Source organism: Mollisia scopiformis, assembly GCF_001500285.1.
Source record: "Mollisia scopiformis unplaced genomic scaffold LY89scaffold_6, whole genome shotgun sequence".
Lineage (NCBI taxonomy): Eukaryota > Fungi > Ascomycota > Leotiomycetes > Helotiales > Mollisiaceae > Mollisia > Mollisia scopiformis.
Genome location: NW_017263586.1, coordinates 958,629 through 973,847, shown reverse-complemented (window position 1 = coordinate 973,847; position 15,219 = coordinate 958,629). Strand labels below are relative to the sequence as shown.

General features: G+C 47.9%; 7 protein-coding genes across 7 annotated transcripts; 3 read left to right on the top strand and 4 right to left on the bottom strand.

Moving 5' to 3' along the window:
- The first annotated feature begins 607 nt into the window (after window positions 1–607).
- LY89DRAFT_682297 (uncharacterized protein) lies at window positions 608–2,795 on the top strand. The gene is made up of 2 exons (XM_018214478.1): window positions 608–2,347; window positions 2,398–2,795. The coding sequence occupies exons 1-2, from the start codon at window positions 1,106–1,108 to the stop codon at window positions 2,650–2,652; spliced, it is 1,497 nt and encodes a 498-aa protein (XP_018074932.1). The 5' UTR covers window positions 608–1,105; the 3' UTR covers window positions 2,653–2,795.
- Window positions 2,796–2,931: 136 nt separating this feature from the next.
- Window positions 2,932–3,947, bottom strand: LY89DRAFT_666238 (solute carrier family 25 member 38; the record flags this gene model as incomplete). Its single annotated transcript, XM_018212889.1, has 2 exons — window positions 2,932–3,863; window positions 3,911–3,947. The coding sequence occupies 2 exons, from the start codon at window positions 3,945–3,947 to the stop codon at window positions 2,932–2,934; spliced, it is 969 nt and encodes a 322-aa protein (XP_018074931.1).
- A 210-nt stretch (window positions 3,948–4,157) lies between these two features.
- LY89DRAFT_682295 (nitrilase, putative) lies at window positions 4,158–6,141 on the top strand. The gene is made up of 7 exons (XM_018214477.1): window positions 4,158–4,306; window positions 4,431–4,502; window positions 4,549–4,641; window positions 4,689–4,712; window positions 5,070–5,393; window positions 5,441–5,775; window positions 5,829–6,141. Exons 2-7 carry the CDS (start codon window positions 4,491–4,493, stop codon window positions 5,848–5,850), a joined length of 810 nt encoding a protein of 269 aa, XP_018074930.1. The 5' UTR covers window positions 4,158–4,306; window positions 4,431–4,490; the 3' UTR covers window positions 5,851–6,141.
- A 63-nt stretch (window positions 6,142–6,204) lies between these two features.
- LY89DRAFT_705445 (phospholipid methyltransferase-like protein) lies at window positions 6,205–7,001 on the bottom strand (the record flags this gene model as incomplete). Its single annotated transcript, XM_018217452.1, has 4 exons — window positions 6,924–7,001; window positions 6,831–6,870; window positions 6,759–6,775; window positions 6,205–6,710 (listed from the first exon to the last, which is right to left on the bottom strand). Exons 1-4 carry the CDS (start codon window positions 6,982–6,984, stop codon window positions 6,205–6,207), a joined length of 624 nt encoding a protein of 207 aa, XP_018074929.1. The 5' UTR covers window positions 6,985–7,001.
- A 210-nt stretch (window positions 7,002–7,211) lies between these two features.
- On the bottom strand, window positions 7,212–9,232 carry LY89DRAFT_715948 (uncharacterized protein). The gene is made up of 3 exons (XM_018218237.1): window positions 8,752–9,232; window positions 8,542–8,704; window positions 7,212–8,494 (listed from the first exon to the last, which is right to left on the bottom strand). The coding sequence occupies exons 1-3, from the start codon at window positions 8,944–8,946 to the stop codon at window positions 7,371–7,373; spliced, it is 1,482 nt and encodes a 493-aa protein (XP_018074928.1). The 5' UTR covers window positions 8,947–9,232; the 3' UTR covers window positions 7,212–7,370.
- Window positions 9,233–9,268: 36 nt separating this feature from the next.
- On the top strand, window positions 9,269–13,330 carry LY89DRAFT_610816 (uncharacterized protein). Its single transcript, XM_018210562.1, has 3 exons — window positions 9,269–9,727; window positions 9,779–11,330; window positions 11,383–13,330. Exons 1-3 carry the CDS (start codon window positions 9,476–9,478, stop codon window positions 13,206–13,208), a joined length of 3,630 nt encoding a protein of 1,209 aa, XP_018074927.1. The 5' UTR covers window positions 9,269–9,475; the 3' UTR covers window positions 13,209–13,330.
- A 282-nt stretch (window positions 13,331–13,612) lies between these two features.
- On the bottom strand, window positions 13,613–14,965 carry LY89DRAFT_730604 (alpha/beta-hydrolase; the record flags this gene model as incomplete). Its single annotated transcript, XM_018219495.1, has 3 exons — window positions 13,613–14,535; window positions 14,586–14,724; window positions 14,771–14,965. The coding sequence occupies 3 exons, from the start codon at window positions 14,963–14,965 to the stop codon at window positions 13,613–13,615; spliced, it is 1,257 nt and encodes a 418-aa protein (XP_018074926.1).
- Window positions 14,966–15,219: the final 254 nt, after the last annotated feature.

The following is a 15,219-nucleotide window of genomic DNA, read 5'->3' as shown; positions in this document are numbered from 1 at the left end:
GCTTTCCCGATGCACTTGCCCTCCTTCGCTGTGTTGGGGGCCGTTTGAGTGAAGCCCACCAACCACTACCTAGGTACCGTTCAAAGGATTCGTCTTTTCATGGATTTTTCTTCAAGCAGCAAGATACTCATTTAATGCGGCCCGCTCCTTGAGCGTATCGCTTTTTGGGTCCCGTTTGACAGCCATCTGTTAGCAAACCCAAAAATCCAACATAGGCCGGGGGAACTGAAGCCTCGCTCGCCAAGCTCGAGTCGAGGTCGAAATAGGGATTCTACAGGGCTACATGGACCCAACTTTCACTTTGCCCCGAGTTCGCATTCACTTGCTTCGTTGTTCCTTGTTCCAGAGGTTCTCTTTACGAGAAAAGCTAGGGAAGCGCCGCAGTAGTGTTGGTCCCAGTGAACATCTCAATTTCCCCACTACAGAGAGGCTGGAAATCTTAATGGAGGGGTCAAGGATCCAGAGACCGCGGGTTCTCTTAGGGCTGTCCAGCAGCTGCAGGTCATGTTCAGCTCAAACGGCAGACCCAGCTTATGGCGGCGAGTTTCGGCCAAGCAAAATCATCTGCGATTTTCTCGCCGCTCCTGTCAAAGGTTTTTATGGTGAGGACGAACAATCACCCCTGCGGTGGCTGGTCTTGTGCACAGCTCACAGGGCAGCGAGCGATGCCGGTGGAAAATGAGCTGGTAGGATGCACGCCCATACGGAGTAACGTCTTGCCTAAGCAAGCAAGCACCCATTTTCTTGAGACCCTCCAGTAGTCTCACCTTAAATCATCAGCCCATGCCCACTCTCCTGCTGACACTGGATTGACACCGACTCTTCCTTTTCTCCTCCGTTGTCATCTTTTGTATCTCTCGCTGAATAAGAGACGTCCGCCCTTCTTGTCTCTTCGTTATCGCATTCTAGTGAAGATATATACTTTTGCTTATCGCCTATCGAAAAAGGCCCGGCGCATTCTCGAGTCCCTCCCAGCGATCGCAAAGCGGGGTTCTCGCCCGACAGCCTTGAGTGCACGCCCAGCAGCACCAACTTATTGGTTAGCCCTACGGAAGTCAAGGCGCAATAAACCCAAATCTTACCCCGTTCTCAGAGCCTCGTCAAGATGGCTTATCGAAGCCGAGAAGACCTGTACGATGAGGAGGATGAGCTGGATATCCGAGTACGACGTGGTCGTGCTTCTCCACAGCCGGTAGTCTACCCAGAACATAGATATCGTCCAGCGCCTCGACCTTACTATGATCAGGGTACAAGTTACCTCGTTCCGGGAGTCAGCAGCGGTTTGACCACTGTTCGCAGATCCAGATCTACGAGCCGTCGCCGACCACTCACTCCTCCGTCTCCTGCCCTTGCGCCTGCTCCCGCGGCGCCGGTTATCATTAATAATCGCATTTATAATGATTATGAGGACGATGACTATCTTGTGTCGCCTCGCCGTCACGAACGCGACCGCTCGAGATCTCGTCCTGCCTCGTTCGTGTCTCCTCGCGACTCAAGAGATGATTGGGAGCTAGAGAGAGTTCGTCGAGAATTAGACGAGGTCAAATATGATCGCAAGCGAGACGATTATGAGGTCGAGAAAGCTCGTCGAGAGCTCGAAACATACAAGCTCGCTCACAGTCGTGACGAGTACGAAGCAGAAAAGGCCAGGCGAGAATTGGAGACGTACAAAGCTGCTCACAGCCGTGATGAATATGAGGCAGAGAAACGAAAGAGGGAATTGAACGCATACAAAGCCGCTAGTCGCCGTGACGAGTATGAGTCGGAGAGGATAAGGAGGGAGCTGGAGGCATATCGCGTTGCCCACACCCGTGACGAATACGAAGTCGAGAAGGCCAAGAGAGAGATCGAGCTGTACCGACTGGAGAAGGAACGTCTTGACGAGGAGAAGCGAATCAAGAAGCAGATCTCCCAGACCAAGGAAGACCTCGAGCTGGAGGCAGCAAAGAAAGAGCTTCACGCATACAAAGCCGAGAAGGAACGCAAGGCTGAGGAGGAGCGTATTAAAAAGGAGATGGAAATGAAGAGACTAATTGAGGAGAAGAAGGCTGCAGATGAGAAGGCACGTGCCAAGAAGGAAGCCGAAGCCGCAATTGAGAAATACAAAATTGAAATGGCTGAGAAGGCAGCGAAGGAGAAGAAAGAGAAAGAAGAGAGGGAGAAAGAGTATCAAAAGCGTATGGAAGAGGACTTGCGCAAATCCGGGATGGACGAGCGACAAATCGCCGTTGTGCTCAAGAAAGACAAGGGAGTGGATCCTGCTCGTCCAACTTACACCAGGATGTCTCGACGACATCTTTCCATCGAGACTTTGAACCGATACAGGATTGATTATGAATTTGACCAGGTAAAACCTCTCTCAAACCACTTCAAACCAAAGACTAACACTAGTTACAGGATCCTGATTATATCTTGATCAAACGATGGGTTCCAGAATACGAGCAAGATTTCCTGTGGTCTCATACTCGCGAAATCAGAGAACGCAGAAGAGCAGAACCCATTTTGATGATCGAAGAACGCAAAACGACGAAATCCAGGCACCATAAGCATGATGATGAGCTTCAGCTTGTGATTGAAAAGAAGAAGAAACACGAGAGAAAACCATCTCCATCTCCAATTTTGCAATGGGTCGCTGGTAGTAGCAGGCATTGATGACATTTGTTACGGCAGAATATAGAAAACTTGGGGATATCTGGCTGGCTAGGAGTTCGCTGCGGGATTGACGGCTGAGGAGGGCCTTTTATGCTTTATGAATTGAATACCCACTCAATGATATATTGAAAGGAAAATGCGATGATACCTCTTGCCTCCCGATATTGCGATGTTTGATGCTGATGACCGAGATATGCAGTTTGAATCAGTCATTGGACCGGCTTGAAAGTAATAACAGAGTGGTATCTTATTGTTGAAGTGGTGATGTACAAGATATCGTCATACAGCGTGAGCTTTGCCCAACGCAAGCTCAGCCCTTCTAATAAGCTCTTCGTACAAGGTCCAAGCCAAGGCTGAGCTGATAGCCTTGCGACCCATCCTTAAGCCCAAGCCGTCGAAGAGAGACTTGAAGCCGTCCTCCTGTATCATCTTCTTCCCGGCATGTAACATGTTGAGGTATCTTTTGGGTTGTAGTTGTATTCTGGTCTTAATCGCGTCGAATGGATTCGTGATAGCTGTTGCCAGACCGGCTGCTAATACGCCAGAGCCGAAGTTGATTGATGCTGATTTGGAGCCTTTCATCCCAGCCTGTACTTCTCCGGCCACGGGTAGCTTTTGCGAGACCAGGCTCAGACGTTTCTTAAGCTGTTCGTAAAACAGGACATACAGACCTGCGTAAGGCGCATCTCTGATAGCAGTTGCTCCAAAACCAGAAAAGAACCCCTTGAGACCCTCCGTTCGCAGAATGTCCTTGCCGGCTCCGGCAATTGAGTTGTATGCATACAAATTAGACTCATATCTGACCTTAATGATAGTCATAGGCATCAATATGAATCCTGCACCTGTGCGAGCAACAGCTCCCGTCGTCAAGTTCGCAAGGTTCGATAGCTTCGGAAGTGAGGAAGAATAGGTTTGTACGGCATTTTTGTCTATGGCCCCAATGGATGCCAGCAGATTCGAACGCGCCACATTGCGTCGTAAGGCATTCAGCGTCGTGAAGTAGATGGCAGACCCAAAACCTGTCCGCAGAGCTGAGGGTAGAGTTCCCCTCCAAAAAGACCGAATCGAGGTTGATGATTTCGAGATTTCGCGGATCGTAGCTAGTAGTGAACTATGTCCAGATTGCTGGACTCGAGTTTTCAGCAGGTCGGCAGGTTGCAGAAGGACTGCAGAAAGGACGCCAGACCCCAGACCAGCTGCGAAGTGGAATGCTTTGAGTTTTTAGCAGCTGTGGAGGTTCAGTAGAGAAAGGGCATACAAGTTGACGATTTCCCAGCTTGACGGCCATTGGACATTTCGACTTATTGCTTACAACGACATAATGGGAGGAAGGAAGTCTGAATACTTCGAAGGTTATTGAGAGTTCATATTCAGACGGGGCTGAAGCTGCCTTGTTGCGATTACTGTACTGAAAGAGTCAGAAAAAGTTCCTCGTGAACCCGAATCTCGGGACCAATCGAGACGTCACTGAGCATGGGTGCGGAATTCCACCATGCACCTGTCCACTTCTGCGACTTTCAACAACCACGAATTTCTGTGTGAGTAAAGGCAAATCAATCTTTCTCGAGAACTTCTAGGACAGATTCCATAAGAGGACGTTGGAGTATAATTTAGCGCTGCTTCACAGAAAGATCGCACATTGAAATATCATTAGGTGATTCTCTTGAGCACTTAACGTTATATCCATTCTGTTTCAATTCCACTTCAGTCATGTTCAAAGCTTACCTTTCCCGAACTTTCTTATCGAACGAGGAGAACAAGATCTGACAAGGCTTCAGATCTACCTATATTGTCATCGAACGCTACATAAAGTCCGGTCCTCCGGAGAATAGTATAAGATGGCTATAGCAGTCAGTGTCCTTCCCGAAGTCATGACAGAGTACTGAGTCAAAGCAGGCCATAGGCCAATTATGTTCGACAGGTTCCATGAGCCATAACCTTGCGCTTTGCCAAGTGCTAGTCAAGAAGGCAGTGGCCGCTGGAGCAAAAGTATGTCCAAGAGCCTTTGCGTAGCTTGTCTTCTCACAGTAATACAGGCACTTTTCCTCCCGGAAGCAACGGTAAGATGTTTTCTGATTTACACATTGCCGTTCGTCTGCTTCAGTGTCTGGGATTATTAATGATTATTGAGACACCATAATCCCTATTGCTCAGTCACACAATCACGACTTTTCAACTACCCCATCTTGACAGCTTGCATTTCGGAGGCATGTTAGATATGGGAGGACCATCAGAGGAATCGAAGTAGATTTCGAATATTATATTTGTTGGTTGACAAACAAACTTTCGTCCTCAATATCTGTTCACTAGAGAGCGAACCAAGACTTTATGTTCTGAATGTCTGTTCGACTTTGAGACATTATCCTTCACTTGGAACCTCAATCTTCATCAGTTATATGACAACTGACGAGACCTAGGACTACATTGCTCAAAACTCTCAAGAATCCTTGTACCTCGCTCTCCCTATGGAAACAAGCCCATTCGTTCTAGGCCTACGAGAAGCTGCGAAGGAATCTGCATTAGCAATAAACGTCGGTATTCATGTGTCTACGAACAGTGGAAAGCTCGCAAACAGGAGCTGCTGGATAAACGAAAAGGGCGAGATCGAATCTTACTATGACAAGCTTCACTTATTCGACTACGGCGTATTACGGGAGAGCAATAGCGTAGAAGGCGGAAAGACTATCGTACCTCCTATTGAAACTGTGGTTGGTCGTGTTGGTTTGATGATATGCTTTGATGTAAGTAAAAGCCCGTTAATTTCCACCTATTTATTAACCTAAACCAGCTGCGATTCCCTGAAATCAGTTTGGCATTGAAGCGTCAGAACGCTCAGATCATAACTTACCCATCGGCTTTCACAGTGAAGACTGGGCAAGCACATTGGGAGACTTTGCTGAAAGCAAGAGCCATTGAAACTCAAGCGTATGTCATCGCTGCAGCTCAAGTTGGAGCACATAATGAGAAAAGGACAAGCTATGGACATTCAATGGTGGTTGATCCGTGGGGAAAGGTGCTTGTAGATATGACAGGAGAGGGCAACGAGGCTGAGATTGGGGTGGTTGATATTGATCTTGATTACAGAGAGAAGATCAAGAGTGAGATGCCGCTGCTGAGGAGAACGTAAGTTTGATGTTGTTTGTTTTGTTATTCGTCACTGACGCGGACAATTGTAGTGATATCTACACTGAGATTTGAAACGGGATATGAATTGAAACATCAAGTTTGATATCAGGACATTAAATCCTAGGCTCTGAATACCTCACAGGGCCACAGACCTCGGATGGCAGTTTCAAAGGTAGTTTCGCAAGGCAATTGAGTCTTCTAATGCTCTTTGTGCCTGTCTATTGCCGAATATCAAACAATTGGTGCTCTGGGTTATACGGCTCTACAAGAATGCTTTTCCGTCCAAACGCCTGTAATGCTAGTAGTTGAATCATAGCTGCTCTCGGTCTGTTGAATCCTCTCTGCGACAATCATCTCTATGCACAACGTCTTCAAAGGTCTCACTACACGCCAGAAGACCTTATTCACATTCTTCACAAACCCTTACTACAACTCCTTCTTTCCACTCTTGCGTTGTCTTTCCCGCTTAGCATAGATCTCGGCGGTGAAAGGATCTTCGAATTGCAAAGCAATCAAGTACACAATCAGAACCTCTGCGGTAAGCAGAATACCTGCCGGCTTTCCATACCAGAGAGCGGATCCTAGGAAGGTCATCGTAGAGCCATAGTACATGGGCGAAGCAGTGACATTGAAAGGGAAACCAGTCACAATATCGTCCATCAAGATGCCAAAGTAATCGCCAAGGTATGTGCCAGTGAGACCAAGTGCCCACATAGAAGAGAGAACGAGAACATTGCCGGCAGCCATGAGAGCGTATGCGATGTAGGTTGAGACTGCGGTGTCGAGGAGGGGGTGTGCAGGTTGGTCGCGGAGGGCTCGTTCGTAAAGGAAGTCACGGAAGATGCCCAGGGAGAAGATCGTGATGGCAAGTCCGTAGCATGCTCGTAGCGAGTTGCCGCCCGCGAGCTTCGTCAAGACTTTGTTGTGGTATTCTGAGGGGTTCGTTAGGATGAAGAGGTGACAGAGGTGCTTTTAGCTACCTTGGCGAGCCACAGTGCTGCAGACAAGTTAGTGACAAGTTTCAGAGCAGTTGGGCAAACGATGAAGCTTACTTCCAAAAGATGGGATTGAATGCAATTGATGCAGCAGCGACTAACAGACTTGGATGAGCTTTTGCGTCTATACATTATTGAGCTCAAGCATACCAGCAAGACTCTTCTGGTCAAAGTCTATTAGACCTTTGTTAGAACCTAGGAAACTCGTCATGATTTCGAGATTGATTTCAGTACAGTTTCGAAAGAGTGTGTCTGAAGAAGGAGAAAGGAATGGACTGAGGCGTACGAGTTGCGGTTGTACAAGTGTTTGTAAATAAATTGGTGAACGGACCACAAGTCACAAGCAAATTCGCCAAATCCAATGACGTCGGAGCGAGGCCGAAATCCGGGGAGGTATTTGAGGCTCTCATGTCACAGCTCAATCTGAGACATATTAAGGTGTAAATGTTTGTTGTCTACGCTAGACTCTGTATATGTGTTGCTAATCCATAAAAAATCAACGTCCTAAAATGCCCTTTGCCCTTGGATATCGGTACGCCAGTAAAACTATCCACGCCATGCCCTGCTTAAAGATAAAGCCTTGATAATGAATTGCAACTATTGCCGCCTCGTTCTTGTCTTCTTGGCAGTAGTTGCAGCGTCTTCTTCCTCTTCATCCTGTCCCTTTTTGAGATCTTCATCAAGACCCCATTCCTCCTTTTCGTACCAATCTTCTCCGTCTGACATGTCCCTGACGTGAACTTCAGCTTTCGCCCATTTCATAACGAGTTTTCGATATCGATCTGCTCTTAACAAGCCACTGTATACCTTTTCCGCACCACGACAGACCTCTTCTTGCTTCTGTATGTAGAGTTGTAGTAGTCGTCGAGTTTCGTCTGCTTCATGTTGGGGTAAACCAAGATTACGGTCTGGATGAGACGAAGGCGGTGCTAGAAAGTAAGGGTGTATGAAATCCTCGTTGCCGGCTTCGGGCGTTATCGACCTTGTCCTAGCTGTATTATCTGAAGCTGCCTGGGCCTGCGCTCGTGTCCGCATTCGTGTAGGAACTGGTACGCCCTCCTCGGTGTCCATCATGTCTGCATCCACATTGTCTGCATTTCCATCGACAGCTTCATCTGAGGTCTTAGGCAATGGTCCACCGGGAAGTTGAGCAGATAATCCATCCGCGTCTTCGTTTCCTTGTAATTCCACCAACTGATCCATCTTCGAAGAAGTTAAAGGACCCTCAAGACTTGGCTCTCCGTTTGGTAAGGGAGCTCCTTGTTCAGGAGCTGCGTTTTCTATGACGGAGGTCATTTGAACATCCTCATTCACGACCTGCTTGCCGTTCCCGGAGCCTTCTTCAGCTGATTCGTTGGCATGAGCCTGCATGGTCAACAATCTGGCTGTAGGATCCACATCGTCTGAAGCCATTGTTCCTGTGGACCCCTGATCGGCTTCGTCCCTTACAGTGCCCCTCTTGAGTAGACCGTGGCCTTGATACCGCTCATCTAAGAACAGAGAGAAGTCATTCTCTGTCTCTACGCTCTCGCAGGGTATCCACGTGTTGTCGCCGCTCAATCTTGTGAGAAGATGCTTGATCCTCCAAAGTGAAGCCTTCTCCTTCTGCACCATGTCGCCAGCATGTTTCGTGAGCTCTGTGAGTGTTTTCGAGGTAAAAGGTTTCGACAACGTTGGATGATCTGGTAAATCGGAAGCTGCAGTGAGGGGCGCGAGAAGTTCTGAAAACTGTCAATTAAGATGTATAGAGGAATTTGGATATACTGACGCTCAATCCGCACATCTGCGTAAGGGTCAAATTCCGCGGCGGTGGCCCTCGCAGCTTGTGCAACTTCTCCCTCGTCGTCGCTTGCTATTTCCGAACCATCTTCGTCCACCAGAACAGGATTGTGACTTATAATATCTCGCTGATAGCCCGCATGGTCGATAGTCTGCCGAGAGGTTAGCTACCCTCAGAAACCTATTTGTTATTTCTTACTCTCTTATAGACATTAGGACCTGATGGGGGCGCCAATTGGCCTTCATGTACAAATCTTGCTTTCTTCCGCAGCTTGTTGCCTCGATTCGTGAGTTGCTCAATCGAACTGTCGGAATCTGAGTCGTAGGCTTTCCTTTTGAGGGCCTTTTTCATGCCAACGATCGCTTCAGCGAAGATCTCGGCCTGCGACATCATGATCGTTAATAGGAAGACTTGAGAAGGTCCTGAGGAGTGGAAATCGATTATGTTCGGCAGCTTGCAACCAGGTTCGCGGTCATCTGCAAATGTCCGTTGAGGGGTCGAGGGTTGAAAAGGTTCGACTCTGGGGTAAAAACAGGTCCGCGACCAGGATTCTTTTAGATTCCAAGAATAGTAGAGTGGTGGGCTTGAGTCACATCTGAACTGTACAGTTCCTGAGATTGTGGGAGAGAATGTGAATTGAGCGTGAATCTGAGTTGGACCCTAGGTTCGGAATATGCCGTGGATGACGCGCTAGGATCTGGAAGCTCCCACACAGATTCCAGGAGCTCGATCACATTTTCAGAAAGTCAGTCTTTAACACAATTATGCGGCCTGGTGTATTGGGTTTCTGAAATTGGTTTTTGAAATTCCTAGCGTCGTCTGCTAATCACCGCAACCGGGACAAACTTCAAGACTTCGAATTCGTCAAATGCTATGGTAAACGGGACTCATCTGCGTATGGAGACTTCAAGTCTACGACGCCATGGACGGGTATGCGCCGGCCTATGTGGCTCATAACATCCCACTGCTGGTAGTCTCTGGTTTGGGTACACAGTCGGAAGAACACACAAGGCTACCACAGGGTCCTCGAATTGCTTCCGAAATACCCCTTGTGGAATCTGAAGACGCGTTAACTGTGCGGAGACATTTCAAGGACAGCGACGGTAGCACATTAGCTTGGAACTCGCGGGAATATGGTGGAAGGAACAAATTCAAAGTGAAGCTTGTTGGAAGGGTAGTTTAAGGAGACCCAATGAATTCTCTGCTAGTCACTGAACCTCGATAGGATTATACGTTACCTGTTCGCAATGCCCAGTTTCCTCCTTCTCAAGCGACAAGCCCAACTTCAAAGCCTGTGTTGCACTCAGCACTCTCCCCTCTCAGTCCAGGATCGTCGGTCTTTCCGGATGGCTTACTTGACTCGAAATGGATAGAGAAACATCAAGAGCTTGTTCCAAGTGCATATCTCTCCTTCTATACCTTCACGTCTGATCCAACACTATCGACGTTGAATGATAACCAATTGAAGACCGATATCAACAGTATCAAGGGCATCTTAAGCCGATCTGGCTACAAAACTCGACTTATAGTTGCCCTTCTTAGCGAGAAATCTATTGTCCAGTCTCCAGATGTCGAAGAACGGCTGGCTAATATTCGCAAGGCGACTGGTCTTGATGGCAAAACTTCATTATTCTTCTTACCACCCCAAAGTTCTCCGGTCGAGCTGAAGGCGTTTGTGGAAACCATCATCTCAACGATATACCCCATATGCATTGAATATTACAGAGATCTAAGCAAGCATTCAAGAAGGAAACGAAACAGAGGTGTTGTCCCGCCTCCGACCGCTCCCCCAACTTCAGGAACATCTCAAACTTTGTCAAGCCATGGCTGGAATGTTCGCTATGATTTCAAACTCGGTGTTTTTGCAGAATTTCGGCAGGAAATGGATTCTGCAGTTCGTTCTTATGAAAGCGGCTACGAAGTGCTTCTTGGACTAGATGTCCTTGAGGCAATAGCTAGCTGGAGTCCGAGATGGAATGAAGCACGTTTACTGGCAGACATTTTCGCAATACGCATCTTGCGCTGTTTACTCTGGAATGTGAATAGTACCGCCGCAGTACGTCGATGGCAGTCACATCGTGAAAGGATGCGAGATTTTGTTGATCGTAGAGGTAAAGGATCGGCAACTTATGGTTGGGAAGCTTGGGAAGCTCGCTGGGCTATGGTTATGGGTGAGCTTATCCAGAAGGCCTCGATTTCTGAGTTTGGGAGCTCTGCGATATTCTTGGCGACTGAGAAAACAATTGCCATCGGGGAGAGAGTAGAGCCGTGGGAATATCTCCATCATCCAGGGTACTGGTTCCGTGCTGCATCAAAGCACCTCATGGCACGCCGCACTCTAGCCCTTGAGATCCCCGAGGAAGATCGATCGCCACCCGGGTATTCGCCAGCGTCTCAGATTGCAAGTAAAGCATACACGTACGACACATATCTTTGCCCCGAGCCTCATGAGGAGAGTCCATTGCCAGGTCGTGAAGGGGTTGATCATCCATTGCTCATTATTGAAGCTCTAAGCAAGGCAATTCCCGAATTCAGTAGAAGGGGTCAACTACGACTTGTTCAAGAGCTGCAAATTCTGTCCGCCGCGGAAAGTATGAAACGGGAAGCTTGGGATGATGCAGTAAAAGTGCTCCGTCCATTATGGCAAAAGATGTCTTATCGATCAGAAGGCTGGTGGAATGCAGTAGAAGATATCAGCTGGGCGTTGAGAAAAGCAGCCGCCTGCGCCGGTGATGGTGGCTCCGTCCTAGCCGTGGACTGGGAATTGATGAACAAATGTACGAGGGCATTCTCACCAGGTTATCGCTGTCGTTCACTAAATGTTGCTAGGCTTTACACATCACACCTCATGGCACTATGATCTTTCGAAGTCTCTCGATGGCCTGGATACTCTAAAAGCAAAGCCTGCTGTAGTACTTCACGCAAACGAGATTACATCTTTTCTCTCTGCTAGTTACGTTTTTGAGTATCCCGAAGGAAATGTAGGCGAGCACTGCTCATCGCAATTGGCTTTCACCTCAAATGCGCTCGCTACAGCTGCCCCTTTGACGATTTCCGAAATTCGGCTTGACTTTGATGGAAGCATGAAACACTTAGTTCTCAAGCATAAACCCGAGGCAGTTGATAGTGACAGCTCCGAGATGCGTCCTGATAATTTAGACCTTAGTATGGTATCTTTAAGCGAAGGCATGCACAATGATCGGGCTGTATTGACAGGCGAGGCCAACTTGACTTTTAGACCTGGCCAAACAAGAGTCTTCGAGTTCAGCAGCATGCTGAGGGAAGCTGGAGATGCAAATGCTGCTTCGGCAAACCTTTCTCTCGCTACTGATCAATTCGACCTTGAGTACATTCACACCTTCCAACAAACCACCATGCCAGATGTCTGGTGGGGGAAAAGAGGTGTGAAAAAGCGAATCGTACGACCAAATCCGTCTTCGATTACGGTCTTACCGAAGCCGCCAAAGCTTGAGCTTGGCTTCGTTAATATGGAATCACAATATTACGCAAATGAGCGAATGTTGTTGAAACTCGAGGTGTTGAATGGAGAAGACGTTGACTCTGTAGTCAGTCTTGACGTACAACTTACTGGAGAGAATGCACCTGCCATCTCTATCGAAACAAATGATCTCGACCAAACCTCTGCGGAGAATACCGAGACAGGAAGCGATCTGGCGGGTACAGCGCTGGGCAAGATTGCCAGTGCTGGGACCAGAGTCGTCACAATCAGTATTCCGGCACTGGATGTACCTGCAACGTACGAGTTGTCGGTCAAAGCTGCTTATCATTTGGTGTCAGATATAGAAACACCTGTATACTGCTCCATGTCTATGCAACTTGAGGTCATCAATCCTTTCGAGGCGAACTACGATTTCTCTCCTCGCATACATCCAGCGCCCTGGCCTAGCCTTTTCACTCATGACGAAGGAGACGATGAAAATCAACAAGGCACACAGGCTCGAGGCTTAGCACAAAAGTGGTGCTTAACCGCACGTTATGCTTCCTTCGCTACTGAGGACTTGATCGTGGATGACATTAATGTGGAAGTCATTGGCTCGAATGGTGGCATTGAATGCTACACAGAGAAACTAGTCGCTTTGCCTGGAAGTGGTTTGAGGGTCGCCCCGAAAAGTCTGGAGGAAGCCCAATTCGATTGTTTTACACAGAAGTTGTCCCTTGACGATCGTGGAACTGCTACTCTGGACATATCACTCGCGATAAAGTGGCGGCGTGATTCAGAAGGATCACAGTCAAACACCACAATTTTAGCTGTTCCTCGACTACTTGTCTCAAGCAGCGAGCCAAGAGTACTTGCTGCCGTGTCATATTCGACGAAGATTCCCTCCATGGTCCATTTCGATGTAACCATCGAGAATCCTTCGAATCACTTTTTGACGTTCGGCTTAACGATGGAACCCAGCGAGAAGTTTGCATTCTCTGGAACGAAGCAGTCCACATTACAGCTTGTTCCACTTTCGAGAAGGACGGTGAAGTTTCGCCTGTTGCCGAGTGTTCGAGGGGATTGGATTGGACCTATTCATTGTGTGATTCGGGATAGATATTTTCAGAAAGTGTTGAAAATAGCACCAACAGATGGGTTGAAGCAAGATAAGGAGGGCTTGTTGGTATGGGTCCCTCCAGAAGAAGACCTTTAACCGACTCCTTGAGGAGGTCACACGGATATGGTTGCTCGTGTTATGTCAAGATAGATGGGAAATACTGTAGAAGAAATGGAGAATACTTTAGAACACAAATGTATAACAGACATGCGAGGCCGAGCCTGGCTCAGAGAAAGTCAGAAGTTCTTTGACTCTATGCATGTCTTTCCACGCCTACCGATGCCCATTTCGTCTTCTTTTTCATGTATCATCTACGCTGTATTTCAACTTGGAGAAGTAAAGACACAGTAGTGCTGCTTTGTCTGAACTCTGCGAGATTTGCGCTGGTTGCGCTATGCGCGCCATTCGCGCGATTTGCGCTGTACGCGGAGATCCTTACTCTCAACATCTCCTGCTTTGCTTGACACTCAATGTTCAAAATCAAAAAACGATCTATATTTCTACATCTTGCTCTTGACAGGTCGAGGCGGTTCTCCAATCCACTTTAGCCAATCTGTAGAGAACGTCGATTTTACTTGTAAGCTCTGCTTTGCCCATTCAGCATACTTCTTCCTCTCCTCCACAAACCTCTTATTCTCCTGACCCAACCAGGTAGCAGCAGCATCTGCACATTTCTCAGTCGCTTCCATTGCAACCAAATGACCAATCCCATCCAACGAAACTCCCTTCACTCTTCCTTCCTTCGCACCACCACTGCCGCCGGGTCCAGACCCTGTGATTTCCAGCTTTTCCTTCTGGTACTGAGGAGCTGACATTGGGCTTTCTGCTCCGAAAATGTAAAGAGCACTCGGTCTCAACGATGATAATCTTGCAAGCGTATTTGGCGGCTCGGGACGATAGAAAGGAAACTTGACAAGACTATCTGGACGCATATCTGGGACTAGGTCCCGGCGTACAACCGTTTGGCCGTCTGGACTCATAGCATCCCAACTAGGTCGCATGAAAGTGAAGCATTCTTGATGCTTGGTAGTTGAGAGCGTGACGGCGCCTTTCTCGTTAGGGTAGAGGGCTGACGGGGTTTCTCGAATGCCGTATTTGCACCATCTTTCCATGACGCGGGGATCCCAGGATTGGTAGAATTTGGATTTCTTGAAGGCTGCTTCTGCTTCTGCTCGTGAGGGCCAGAGATCTCGTCTGTAGGTTGAGGCTTGAACCAGATTTGGTCCTGATGGTGCAGTTGCGTGTTGTTGGACAACTGGATCGAGCAGTACTATTGTCGACAATAGCCTGGGGTGCATCAAAGAGAGGTTGACCAAGATGTTGCCTCCGACGGAATGTCCGATACCTACGATTGGCATGGGCATCTCTTTCCGGAAGTGATTGATCATATGAAGAAGATCTCGTGGATAATCAAGCCACGATGCTGTAGTCTTGTTAGCTAGAGCTGTAAGCAGTCATGGAGAAGACACGTACGATCATCTCCAAGAAGGTATTCATTGAGAATACCACTAGCTCCTTGATTCGAAATATCTGTTATCCAAATACCTCGAATCTTGAAGCCGTTGCTTTTCGATCTAGCATGAAGATCTTCCCATAATGGTTCATATAGTTCCTATTCAGCATTAGACTTGTCATCGTGTGAAAAGCAATGTATATACTTTGGGAAAGCCATTGGCATGAGTGCCGATTATGGTGAGATCACCCTCACTCGGACTTAAGTTGTCTAAGGGAATGTATTGCTTGACTGCAAGATGGAGAACATCTTCTCGAGTATTTGCTGTACCCCGAGGATACTCGCGAATATGCTGGCATTCTACGGTATGCTCTCGAATCTCAAAGACAGAGGAAGACATGACCTCTGGCCGCTATGTGGGGCCGATGCCAGGCAATAGATGATGTGTGAAGAGGTGTTATGGCAGATGACCCCTAAACACAAATGCATACAATATCCAGGAAGTCTATGAAAAAGAAGAGGTATATTGAGTTGCTTGAAGTTGGTCGATATCGCCGGCTATTCACACTGAGTAGGCCGAGGCTCGTCCCAGCCCACCGTCCCACCGTCGCTGTTCTCGGGGAGGATACCTATGGAGGAACGGGACGCCACAAC

Excerpts from the sequence above, each read along its gene's own strand:
- LY89DRAFT_682297 (XM_018214478.1), top strand. The coding sequence starts at position 1,106 with ATGGCTTATCGAAGCCGAGAAGACCTGTACGATGAGGAGGATGAGCTG. Across the intron at positions 2,348-2,397 it reads TTGATTATGAATTTGACCAG|GATCCTGATTATATCTTGAT; the intron begins GTAAAACCTCTC and ends CACTAGTTACAG.
- LY89DRAFT_682295 (XM_018214477.1), top strand. Across the intron at positions 4,642-4,688 it reads CAGTGGCCGCTGGAGCAAAA|GCACTTTTCCTCCCGGAAGC; the intron begins GTATGTCCAAGA and ends ACAGTAATACAG. Across the intron at positions 4,713-5,069 it reads TTTTCCTCCCGGAAGCAACG|GACTACATTGCTCAAAACTC; the intron begins GTAAGATGTTTT and ends GACGAGACCTAG.
- LY89DRAFT_715948 (XM_018218237.1), bottom strand. The coding sequence starts at position 8,946 with ATGATGTCGCAGGCCGAGATCTTCGCTGAAGCGATCGTTGGCATGAAA. Across the intron at positions 8,705-8,751 it reads GTCCTAATGTCTATAAGAGA|ACTATCGACCATGCGGGCTA; the intron begins GTAAGAAATAAC and ends ACCTCTCGGCAG. Across the intron at positions 8,495-8,541 it reads CGCAGATGTGCGGATTGAGC|AACTTCTCGCGCCCCTCACT; the intron begins GTCAGTATATCC and ends GACAGTTTTCAG.
- LY89DRAFT_610816 (XM_018210562.1), top strand. The coding sequence starts at position 9,476 with ATGGACGGGTATGCGCCGGCCTATGTGGCTCATAACATCCCACTGCTG. Across the intron at positions 9,728-9,778 it reads AAGTGAAGCTTGTTGGAAGG|GATTATACGTTACCTGTTCG; the intron begins GTAGTTTAAGGA and ends GAACCTCGATAG. Across the intron at positions 11,331-11,382 it reads CTGGGAATTGATGAACAAAT|GCTTTACACATCACACCTCA; the intron begins GTACGAGGGCAT and ends AAATGTTGCTAG.